The sequence below is a fragment of the Nothobranchius furzeri genome, chromosome 15 (assembly GCF_043380555.1).
Source record: "Nothobranchius furzeri strain GRZ-AD chromosome 15, NfurGRZ-RIMD1, whole genome shotgun sequence".
Lineage (NCBI taxonomy): Eukaryota > Metazoa > Chordata > Actinopteri > Cyprinodontiformes > Nothobranchiidae > Nothobranchius > Nothobranchius furzeri.
This window is the reverse complement of record NC_091755.1, coordinates 31,991,310-32,003,923: the sequence shown is the minus strand read 5'-3', so window position 1 is coordinate 32,003,923 and position 12,614 is coordinate 31,991,310. Positions and strand designations below refer to the sequence as shown.

The following is a 12,614-nucleotide window of genomic DNA, read 5'->3' as shown; positions in this document are numbered from 1 at the left end:
AAATGATTCTAGTTAGTTGATCAGGCTAACATAGATTTATCAATTTATCTAATTAATCCAACCTCCCAGCGCTGGCAAAGACTTTTTCACACTTGCAATCAGAGTCATAATTAACCTGCTAATGTTTTGGCTTTATCATCCTTAAGACATCTCGTTACTCGCAGGAGAGGAGAAGACAAGCTTCTTTATCTTAAGGTTTCTTTTATTAATCTGTCACAAACCGTAAAGTAAATCCTGATAATTCAGGAACCTGTAATTAATGTGCTTACCTCTGCCCTATGGCCAGAGCGCCCACCTTTAAGCTTTAGAAAGAACCTGAAAGAATCAGGAATGTGAATCTCTTTCCAAAAAGTTTATTACAAGATTAAAAAATACAAAAACGAGTAGATATAAGTTTAACCACCTCCCCCAAGGAGAAATTAGTCCTAATTATTAATTAAGAAATAAGGATTTGATTTACACCAACTCTGTCTTCAAGCTACTGCTCCTTCTGTTTCTGTCGACTACCCCAACTCTTTTCCTGTCAGCCTCCGTCCAGAGGACGGAGGCCGACCTCTTCTATCCCAGCTCTGCTGTGTCTCTCACTGTCGTCTGCCCCAACTGTGTGCCAGCTCCGCTCAGAGCTGCTCTTTTTATACCCTTTTTGGGTCAGCTTAGACAAGGTAAAAGTCACATATATCATTATCTCATGACAGTAAGGTCATGGGGTCATTTACCAGATACACACTTTTTAGCTCAACACAAAACATCTAGTATCATTATCACTACATGCAGCATTCTACATGAAGGCACAGACCATAAATCATCATGTTTGTAGCAAATCGTCAGTTTCCCTCCAGCATTCCTGACGAGGGCTTCTTGATCCGATGAGCTGTCTTTACTCTATTCCAGTCCTGTCATTCCCGCCAGAGGTGGAGCCAGCCTGCCTCCTGACCCTTTGCCCAGTTCTGTCCTCTTGTCCCTGCGACCCTTCTGTGACCCTCAGCTTGGATGCTTGTTGTGCAGTTGGGCTCCTGTCTTCTGGCTGATTTTACTCGCACAAGCTGACTCTGCTGACTCAGAGTCCGATGACGAATCATAAGAAAAAAGAGCTAGAGTTACAAAAGACTGAGCTGGTCAAGTCAAAACAACAAGACCAAGGTATTACTGTTTGTCCTTCATTGTTAATAACATATGAAATAATCTTCTAATGGCCTAATTTAAACACCACACATCTGATATACTCAAATATCTAGTTTTGTACAAATGCTGAAGATTTTTTTTAACGAGGGTCGGACAGAAGGATCATTTATTCGTGTGTGCAGGTTTTCATTCTTTAAAAATAATAAAGGAAATGTATAAAACTAATAGTTAAACTGAAATAAGTAATTTTTGTCAGTTCATGTTTTATATGTGGAATTTTAGCTCAGTACAGAGAACTGATCACCTTGCAATCAGCTTTGAGAATTTCATTGCTAAAGTTTTTGTCTCTCAGTGAAACAAGTGGCTTTCTCAGCCTCTCTGATGGACTCAGGCTCTGGAGATGTTGGACCTTTTAATGCACAAACAGCTCTGGTCTTCAGACATGTTGTTACTAATATTGGAAATGCCTACGACCCAAATACAGGTACTCAGTTTCACTAAATACTATTAACACATCGATCTTCTGCTACTCCAGTGAGAATAAAGGGGAACTGTTTTTTTTTTCTCCAGTCCATCATGGACATGTCACACCAACCCTCACTCCCACTTAGTGAAAATTTCGACTATCCACGTAACCTAACATTCATGTTTTCATTAAAACATTTTACAGATTTTTTCATTGCACCTGTGAGAGGAGTCTTATCACTTTGAGTTCCACATAAAAGGACATGGACATGCTTCACATGCTACAGGACCTGTGTTGTTTAAGAATGGAGAAAAGACCTTCATTGCATACGAGCGTCAGCCTTCCTATTTTGCTAGTACGATCAACAGTGTCATACTGCTGTTGAAGGTTGGAGATGCTGTGTTTCTGCGTCAGTGTGAAAATACAAGGGTTCATGACAGTCACAACCATCACACCACCTTCAGTGGTCACCTGATTTTCATCATGTGAGCAACAGATGTTAGAAAATCAGATGTTTTATTAGATCATTTCACACATTCAGCCATTTCATAATGTAACCCAGGCCATCACTGCATCAACCTGATGATGCAAATTTGTACATATTCATAATGTATACACCAGACGTGCGGACTCGAGTAACATGACTTAGACTCGAGTCAATATTTTAATGACTTCTGACTTGATAAAATCTATAAAGACTTACGACTTGACTGACTTGAACGCCAATGACTTGCAACTTGAATCGACTTGCATCTGTTGACTTGATGATGACTTAAGCATATTTGATATTTTGGCACAAAAATGGCACAACATGGACACAAATCATAAATCAATGTTCGCTCTGGGTTTGATTTTGTACTGCTAAATGCAGCAGCACTTTGTTTAGAATCAGTTTCAGTTGCACTTTCTGCTTGTTTGAACAAATAAATAAAACTTTAAGAAGCTTTATTTCCGGAGTTTATTTATTATCATCTTAATTAAATTGAAGTTGAACAGATGACTTGAATATGACTTGAAAATTCAAAGTTAAGGACTTGGACTCCCACATCATTGACTTTGGACTCACCTTGGACTTGGTTGTCTTTGACTTGGACTTTATTTGATACTTGACTGGAAAGACGTGTGACTTACTTGTGTCTTGCAAAGCAGTGAGTTGGTCTGGTATACACACTCCCCCTTTAAAACATAACAGCCACTTTTCTGATGAAATTAGTTTGTTTCATCTAAACCAGACAGATAAGCAACAAATACATTTACTTTAGTCAACTAATATGAGACTAAAGCTAAAGCAAATTGGATGATTAAATTGTGACTGAAATTAAGCATAATTTTAGTCAAACGACTAAAACAAAAATGTAATTAAAATTTCTTGTCAAAAGGAACTCTGCTGACATCCTTTACTTAAGTAGAAGTATACCTGTATGAAAATATAGATAAAGAATTTCCCTCGTACTTTTGTACTTTGAGTAAAAGTACAAACAGTAAAAAAATCACCTCAAATCACAGAGAACACTTTCTGGATTGTATTGAGGAGTTTATTTGAGCATTGTAGTGGTGGTTCCTTTGTCAACTCACTTCATATTTTCCAACTTTAAAAGCCACTGCTGCACTGTGGTGGTACGCAGGCAGATGAAGTTCAATGTCCAAACTCGAAAGCTGCGTTTTCTTAAAGGTTTATTTTCCAGGTTGGCAAGCAAAAAAAAAAAAAAAAAAAAAAAAAAAAAAAAAAAAAAAAAACACATATACTGTTTTCCATTGTTTCCTACTGCTTCTCCTGCTCTGGTAAAAACAAACAAACAAACAAACAAAAAAAAAACCACATACGCCCACCCCAGTGCATGCTGGCCCTATACCAGTGCCTACTTATACAAAATTGCCCGGTGAATTTTCCTGACTGACTTACAAAGGTAAACAACAAAACGAACTACAAAAATAAACAACTATTAATCTACAAAAAAACTTTATAAATGCTTCAAGAAATATAAAGTGTACTAATCACAAATTTAAAGAAAATACACAAACACTAACACAAGTATAAATAGCTCCAACAAGCATTATAACAGACATACATACAACAGCCCCCTATACAAATGTAGCCTCTGAGAGGAGGACCAGATTTTTAGATTCGGAAACAAACTCTGTTTTTACAAAAGTCACATTTGAATTAGTCGTTTTGTGACCTTTTTACAGAGGTGGAAAGACTACTAAAATTTCCTACTTAAGTGCGAGTACCAATACTTTGATAATTTTTTACCCAAGTACAAGTAAAAGTACTTGCCTATATTCTTACTTAAGTAAAAGTAAAAAGTATCGTAAACAAAATGTACTCAAAGTAAAAGTTACTTAGTTACATTTTTGTCAGCGTAAGGATGGCTACATCTAAGTAGTGCTAAATCACAACGCCAGTTCACAATTCGCTCATGTGTGTGCGCGCACATACATACAAACACACTCAGCTTGAAGGAGGGATTTCTATCCAATCAGTGAGAACAGGACGTGCACATTGATTGGACGAGGTTTTTCTAGGATGGTAAGTTTCTATTGTGGTTAAAATTATTCTTTATTTTGAGAAAAAAAATATTTTTTAAGATGCCATCAGTGTGTGAGGTATCTCAATGTTTTCATGACAATACTCTAACATGAGACTATGCTCTAACCTGTCACATAATATAACAAGCCTAATGCAGTCAAACATTTCAGATGGACCGTATGACAGCTGCTAACGTTGGCCCTACCCTACTTTACCTCTACATTACAGTTCCTTTATTTTTGTCCATCCTAGAGCTCCTCTCTGACCTTCATGCTTATTTAGAGCAGCTGATTTGTAAAGCTAGCAGAGTTCATCCTTGGTGGTGGGTTCACTCACTCATTTAACCCTTCACCACTGAAGTCAGTTTGTTCATTCCAATCTTCCTAAATCATCCTCCAATCGTCCAACTGGAATCCTTAAGGGTCCCGTAACCTCCATCCTGTCAGAACAGGCCTTGGGAGCCCAGGTGTTACTAGAACTAATGGTGTCTCCTCACCAGCGTGAGCCTCCAAACTGTGAAGGTTGGTCTCCAAACATGAACTTTAAATTTATGCATTTATCTCCTCTTGTAAAACTTTAATATGCTTTAAAAGGCTAGTATCATGATAAGTTACACCTCCCAGACCAAAGAAAAGATAAAACATTATCATAAACCCTGCAGAGACGTCATTATGTATGAAATATGTTATTTTCCTGAGCCATTACTTCAGCCAAGATATAGGACTGCATGGATTTGATGGAACCATGCTGTCTCATGCAGTCCTATATGTGTAACACACACACACACACACACACACACACACGCACGCACACACACACACACACACACACACACACACACACACACACACACACACACACACACACACACACACACACACACACACACACACACACACACACACACACTGCAGCATGTTAGAATCTTTTGAATGACTAATTTAACTACACTGAACTGCTTTAGTAATAATTTCATCTCTTATTCTGGAGTAACATAAAGAAACAAGCTAAATCATCACATATCTGTGGCATCAAGAAGCATCTTCTGAGTTCAAACACAGGGATGGAGCACAATGTTTACACCTGAACAGTATCAGGATGTTTTAACTCACGGAGGCCTGCAGGTCTTCTGTTTTATGAGCAGAGTGCTGATAATCCGCTTGTTATGAGCGCTAAACATTATTTTGCTGCTTCCATGCGGAGCGGTAGAGAAACACAATTCAAACACGGAACCGAGTCCGGCTACCGAACCGAGCAGATTTCTGATGACGTCGCACCGGTGAGCGAAGGTGCGGGATCCAACACACAGGAGAGGAGGGAGAGAGGAGGTAAACAGCGAGTTGAGGAACTGAACTGATGTCTTTGAGCTAAAGTGTACACCCCCACGGTTTAGACGCGGCGCTCACACAGGTGTCTCTTTCCGTTCCAACGCTGCTACACGTAATATTTTTAATTTATTAAGCCTATAATTTATTTTTACTCAGTAATGGATATGATTGAAAATGTAGCGAATTACAATTCTTTTTTTAAAAACTTACTCAAGTAAAAGTAAAAGTACAGCTTTTAAAAATGACTTAAAAAGTATAAATATATGAAAAAGCTACTCAATTACAGTAACGTGAGTAAATGTAATTTGTTACTTTCCACCTCTGCCTTTTTATTATAACAAAACAAGTTCAAAGTACCAGATTATACCACTTGTGTCACAAACAGAACTCAGAAGACCCGTGAAGATGCCAAACTCATTAAAAATAGATAAAAAAGTCTGTTATTCTTAGTGAAGTTACCTGATGTTGTGATTATTAGTCAACGGATAATTTATAAGCTTTACTTACTTTTTTTGGATTCATCAATAAATTCGTAAATATGGAAATATTTACCGATTTATTACGTAATTAGGAAATCCTTGGATGTCCTCGGGGCACCATCCCCTTTTTACAGGGGAAGATGGATCCACACCTCTTATCAATCTTGTCTAAACTTTCCGTGAAATCTTTAACAAGCTGCAGTTAATTTTTATATCAACACAAACAAACTCAATTGAGACAAATGCTTAATTGGCAATAACATTTATTAACTAATATACCCACTTCAGCTCCTTCCAAAGTGTTAGCTAATTAATATCCACCAACTTATTTTATCAAATGAATAACTAGTCGTTAAACAATGGAATGATCATGTGAAATAATGATCTGATGGGGTAACCCAAGATGGAGGTAGTTTTAAAACAAAATGGCTGGTCCCTTTGTCTGAGGGAGCAAGGACCCGACCGTGTATATGGGATGTGTGTGTCCTCCCAAACACTGAAAACCAGAATGTGTGTGTGTGTGTGTGTGTGTGTGCGTGCGTGTGTGCGTGGGCAACTTTCCCTTTAAACTTCCAAAGCACGTTCAATCACAGTAAAACTTAGCTTTCAACAGTGATGTGGTAAGTTTCCATGCGCAGTAACTTAAACAACTTCAAAACCGCTTCACAAAGAATCAGGAAGCAAAACAAAACAATCAATCAAAGGCAAATGAAATATCTAAAACTGTCAGCCTGGCCACAGCCTGAACAACTTAGATATTAAACAATAAAGAAACGAAGCTTACTTCAATTGTCCGATGGCGTTTTTGGTACGGAAGAGAAAGAGCTGTCGTTACTTTAAAGCAATCGTGCGGTGTGATCGCTTGTTCGGAACTTATTAGAGAAACGGAAGAGAAAGGGAGAGATAAAAAGAGGAAATCTTCTCTGAACAAATCCCAAGGCGTCCCTCGTTGTTCGCGCTGAGCAGATCTGATGGTTTCCGCACGCTGTCCAGTGCGATAGCAAACGAGTGCGTCTTCACGCCAGTTGAACTGGAACAAAAGACGAGTTAAGTTTCATTCTGCCTGGCTTTTCATAGCTTTCCAGCAGGCGGACTGTGGGTCTGGGGTTCGACATTGCTTTGATGACGTCATCACGTTGCTTCCGGGCAGAAAATCATGGGAAATGGAGTCTGCTGGCGCTGGAATTTATTATCTACTTTTTCGGAGCACAGATGACACAGTTTTTTGGAGAAATTACTGCATAGTAATTTTCTCATGAGGGCAGACCCTCAACATTCCCCCTTTTGGTTTCGGGGATCGCGCCAGAGCTCGATCGTCGGAAGCACAGATGGGTTCTTCCCTCATGACCGTTGGTTGACTTGATCATCGGAAGCACCGATGGGTTCGTCCCTCAGGAACGTTGGTCGACTTGGTCTTTGGTCTTTGTCTTGGATCTTGGTCAGGCAAAAGAACAAGAGGGGATAGGAAACGGGATAGTCCCCACGCGCATAATGAGGAGGAGCCACCCACGCAGGTGGTACGCACATTCTACCAGGGGTGTCGTCGTCCATGCGAGAGGTAGTAGTGTGGAAGGAGGGAGGCCGGCGGGCGGTTGACTCCATGAGGGGACAAAAGGGGACAAGGATCAGCAGTCCACAGTCCGTGGGGACAAGGGGACAGGGATCAGGCAGTCCACAGTCCATGGGGACAAAAGGGGACAAGGATCAGGCAGTCCACAGTCCATGGGGACAACAGGGGCACCTGTGAGGGATAAAAGGGGCATATCTCCACCAGCCATACAGTTCATGGGCAGGCAGTTCTTGTACGAGGGTCCATAGTTCGCAAGCGCGCATTGGCCTATGTGGTCCCAAGATTCCCCCCTTTTTGGTCCAAAGGGTGGGGAGTAGGAAAGTCTTTGGGCTAAAACAAGGACCATGAAACAAGAGGTACTACATTGTGCTGGGCGGCTGACAGAGTCACTGACAGACTGAGCTGGGCCGGCACATAACCACTAGCTAAAAATGTGACCAAGTAAGAAAAAAAGATATAGAACCCCCCCACCCCCACCCCGTTGTTCGTACTCTCTCCGAACACGGTTGCGAGGCACACCGTAGGTGAGCAGGTGCATCTTATCCTGGATTTTATTAACACGCCTGTAGGCGGAATAAGCTATCACGGCCATGATGAACCATCCCAGCCCCAGGGCGACCAATGTGCAGATTAAAGTGGTATAATCTGTGTCTATGTAGCATCTTGGGTATGTATTCATGGGCGTCAGATTAAGTTCATGTGGGGTTTGTGTGAACTTAACAAGTTTGGTTCCTTCAGTCAGCAGTTGTTGGTCAATTTCTAAATCAATGGTAAAGTTATAACCTTGGAATGTGTCCGTGATCTCAGTCCCTGAGTCATGCTGTTCGAGGTTGAGATGATGGAGTGCCAGGTTGCCCAAGTGTACAATTGCACCAGGCGGAACTGAGAGGAAAATGGTTTGGTTCGGCAGTTGTAACCCAGTGGCAACGTTATGCTGGTCATAAGTTACAAGAGCCGAGTCTGCTGGGGGTGCTAATAAGCCATCTGTCACCTGCACGTTCCACTCTAGTATCCATGTCCACATCTTTTAATGTAACTGTTGCTTGGCAATTCTGCAGGGGCACGTAGCTCCTGAGGCCACATTGATAATTGGCAACGTCCTGGACAAATGGGTTACCAAGACACACCCAGTGGATATCCTTGGTCTTAGTGCGTAGATCTAAGTTTGGAGTTAGATAGAGTTTGCTATCAGTATCTTGGTAAGCTAGGAAGCTCGGAGTCTTAAGGTGGAAATGCTTACCGTCTTTCCAAAAACCAATGTTTAGCATAGACTTAAGCCTATAGATGTGAGTTGTCTCAACTATCGGAACATTTAACAGGAAACCAAGTTCTAATTTTCTGCATCAATGTGAATGGGAATTGCACTGCCTAGGCTGTACGCTAGGTGGATTTGGGAAAGGTGTACAGTAGAGGGGGTAGCAAATGTCAAACTATCTTTGAGCAGGTCCAGTGGTACCAAGTACGTGGGAATGCAACCTTCCACCAAGCTGTCCAGAGTGGAACTTACTTCCCTGAGCAAGTCATGCATCAAATCTCTCACCACTCGTGTGTACACAATATCATGAGGTATGGTTTCAGACAAAGTCTTGATTGCACTAGAGATTCATTAATCAGAGCAGAAAGTAGGTTGACAGGTACCAGAGTACCCTGTAAGGTTTTAGTAAGTACATCCTGTTTGCGGTCTAGGAGGAGGAGTTTCTCTTGGTTAGTGAAAGGGACGGCGGGGGGGCCTAGTTCTTTGTCGGTTAGTACATGTTAGTGGAATAGACATGCACTTGCCCCCTTTCCATTTCCATGCGTAGAACTATGTGGAGACTACGTCTACCTCCGGCAGGGAGTCTGGTCTCTGTACCCGCGGGGATGGTTTTGTAGGGTTTGATTTGGTTCGCATGCACCCATTTGTAGACAGGCTCCTGTCTTGCTTTGGTGATGCGTAACCTGTATGCAACTGGAGAGAGTTTTGCCACAATTTCAAATGGTCCTGACCAGCAGGACAGGAACTTCTTAGCTTTGCCTGCCGGTTGGGCGAACCGGAAGTAGAATACCTTGTCACCCACCTCGTATTCTCGGCTGTCTGTCTTTTAGTCGTAGTAGGCTTTAGCACCTTCTACGTTGTTCTCTAGTTTCTTCTGAGCGTGCGCAAACGTAGCTCTGAGGTGTGTTTTCAAGTCTGCCACATACTGATGAGCGGTATAGGCAGTGGCAACACTGACATCTTCTGGGTGATACAGGAAGTGCAGTGGTAGGGTCATCAGTCTGCTGGTCATCATCTCAAAGGGCGTAACCCCCGTGGATCGCTGGGGAGTGAACCGTATGGCCATCAGGACCAGAGGGAGCTTAACGTCCCAGTCCTTCCCGGTGGTGCAGACATACTTTTTGAGCATGGAGACAACCGTGCGATTCATCCGTTCGACCTGTCCGGATGACTGTGGGCGATAGGGAAGGTGGAATTTCACTTCCACTCCCAGAAGTTCAAACAGGGACGTCATTACACTGGATGTGAAATGGGTTCCCCGGTCAGAGTCGATGCAGAGTGGAAGTACCCATTGACTGAAAACGTGGTTAATCAGCAGTACAGCAGTTGTGACGGCTGTGTCGTTTGGCGCTGGAAGGCACTCCACCCATTTTGTGAAACTGCAAGTTACAGTTAGCATATATTTGTTTCCTCTTGCCGATTTGGGAACCGGTCCAACTCAGTCGATCTGCAAGTGGGACCAAGGGAAGGCTATTCCCCTGCATTGCAGTGGTGCTCTAGCGAGCGGCTGGGAGGGTTGAAACTGGGCACAGATGACCTTGGACATTGGCAGCCTTGGACATAGCTGTGTACGTCCTTGGACATCGACGGCCAATATGCTACTTCTGTCAGTGACGCGAGGGTAGCTTTTACTCTGCTGTGACCTCCAACCGGAGTGTCGTGGGCGTAGGCAAGCATTACTCCTCTGTGGTTGAGTGGAACAACCCAGCGCGGTGGGCTGTGGTCGTCACGCATGTAAACTAACAAATCGTTTTGTAGTTTCAAGTGAGCGAGCTGACAACGCAGGTTTACCAAATCTTGGCTTTCGCCAGTAGGTGGTGACGGTTGTTCAGAAATTGGGCCCTTGTGGAGAAGCTCGCGGATGAGCTTCAGGTCAGGATCTTGTTCCTGCATGGTGACTAGGTCCCTCAACACTGAGGTGGGAGAAGCTGGAGACGGAGTCGGAGACAGGCGAAGGTCGTAATGGCAGGCAGCGTACAAGGCAGGGGTTAGGAGAAAAATGAGGTCCGGAGGCTGAGATCAGGCAGGGTGGATGGCTGGAAGATTTACTTGCAAAGGCTTTCAATAATCTGGCAGTGAACTGATAGCTGGGTGGTGAATATATAGCAGGGGAAGCAGGTGTGTGTGATGAGCTGAGGAGACAGGGGCGGGTGAAGTGGATGAAGCTGATGACAGGAACAGGTGAGATGAATGGAGTAGATGAGGTGCTGACTGAGGTTGCTAGGGAAAACAGGGCTTGGCTGTAGCTTGATGAGGGGACCAGGTGTGCTGAATGAAGGCTGAAAGATGGGAGTCATGACAACCTGGGAATGTTCCTGGGACTAACATCAGTTAATATTTAACCACTGATAATAAAAGCTGTATTTAAGGCCTGGGTTATTACAGAAAGCACAAGTCTGACCTGCAAAAGCCGGCACTGGAAACAAAGATGCCTATTCTTTTTGCACTTTTCTTGTTAATCTGCTCTCTTACTGAGGCTCAGATTCAGCAGCCTGACAATGAAACAAATTCATATTTGAAGCCAGCAGGTTCCCATGTAGAAGTGAGAAATCCCTCAGACAACCAACAAACATGTACACAGCAACTTTAATTTTGATAAGTAAAAAAAAAACTGTAAGTCATCAAATGGGTCAGTTGATGCATTATCTTTGTCTTCAGTTTAAGGGCAAAGTCATTCTAGAGGGAAATAATGAAGCTGTAGTAAAAGTAAAGTGAACGTTGTCGCCTCCCATAATAGTATTGATTGTTTCCCTGGAAGCAACACTGTTTGTTTGTCACTGAGCCTTTTTCTGAATCTAAAACAGAAACTCAGAATCTCTCAGAATTTTTTTTATTTCTAACTATCTTATTATTTACCTTCTTTAATTACAATTTTCATTTTTTTATTTTATGATGCAAAGAGCTAAGATTAGAGAATTTGAGTTGTTAATATATCAGACAATATTTAATTTCACACTGATTTTCATTTTCATCTCCTATCTGATCTCCAATAAAACTGCAGCAAACATCTCAGAAAAGCAAATGGAACCTCTGAGAGGAGGACGAGACTTGTAGATTCAGAAACAAACTCAGTTTACTATATTATATGCTTTTTATTATAATAAAATAAGTTCAAAGTACCAAGTCATATCACCTGAGAGCCAGTTAATATTTAAGCAAACAAAAGCTGTATTTAAGGCTTGAGTCACACAGAAAACACAAAGCTGACCCGCAGAACCTGACAGGAAATGGATGTAACAGTGGTTTATACACTGCTGTTAATCTGCTCTCTTACTGAGGCTCAGCTTCAACAACAACCTGATCCTGACTCAAATTCATATTTGAAGCCAGCAGGTTCACATGAAGAAGCAGGAAATCCCTCAGAGCACCAACAAACATGTACACAGGACATCAATGCTGTGCTGAGAGAGATGAGCACCTCACTGGCTGGACTGAAGGTGGAGGTGAAGTACTTACAGAAAGAAAATGAAGGTTTGTTGACTAAGTACAGCTAGAGTAACTTAATAGAAATAATACTGATGCTTGATCTTTGTTTCCTAAACACTAACAGCTAAAACACGAGAACTGGAGCTGCAGAAGCAACAGGACCAAGGTATTGGAAACGATGAAAAAAACAGTAGATGTAAAAGTTACAAATCAGAAATAAGAAGGGCCTTTTTACTTGTAAGTGTTACTTTTGGTTACTGTTTAAAAACCAGTTAATTGTTTTCTTAATTTTCTAGCAAATGAAAAAGAACTGGAGTTACAAAAGAGAGAGCTGGACAAGTTGAAGCAACAGGACCAAGGTATTGGAAATGATGAAAAAAAAAAACAGTAGATGTAAAAGTTACAAATAGGAAATATGAAGAGCCTTTTTACTTGTTA

The 12,614-nt window shown here is 41.8% G+C and overlaps 1 protein-coding gene across 2 annotated transcripts in view; it reads left to right on the top strand.

The window, feature by feature from the left end:
- Positions 1 to 12,614, top strand: part of LOC139061583 (involucrin-like) — a 63,362-nt gene that overhangs the window by 21,580 nt on the left and 29,168 nt on the right. Inside the window, exons 1-3 of one of the 2 annotated variants that reach the window (XM_070544692.1) lie at positions 8,065 to 12,221; positions 12,301 to 12,342; positions 12,473 to 12,535. In XM_070544692.1, coding sequence (XP_070400793.1) covers positions 11,978 to 12,221; positions 12,301 to 12,342; positions 12,473 to 12,535 — 349 coding nt within the window. In that variant the 5' untranslated portion in view covers positions 8,065 to 11,977. Of the gene's footprint in view, positions 1 to 8,064; positions 12,222 to 12,300; positions 12,343 to 12,472; positions 12,536 to 12,614 lie in introns of those variants that run through there. The other variant, XM_070544691.1, reaches the window with a different exon arrangement.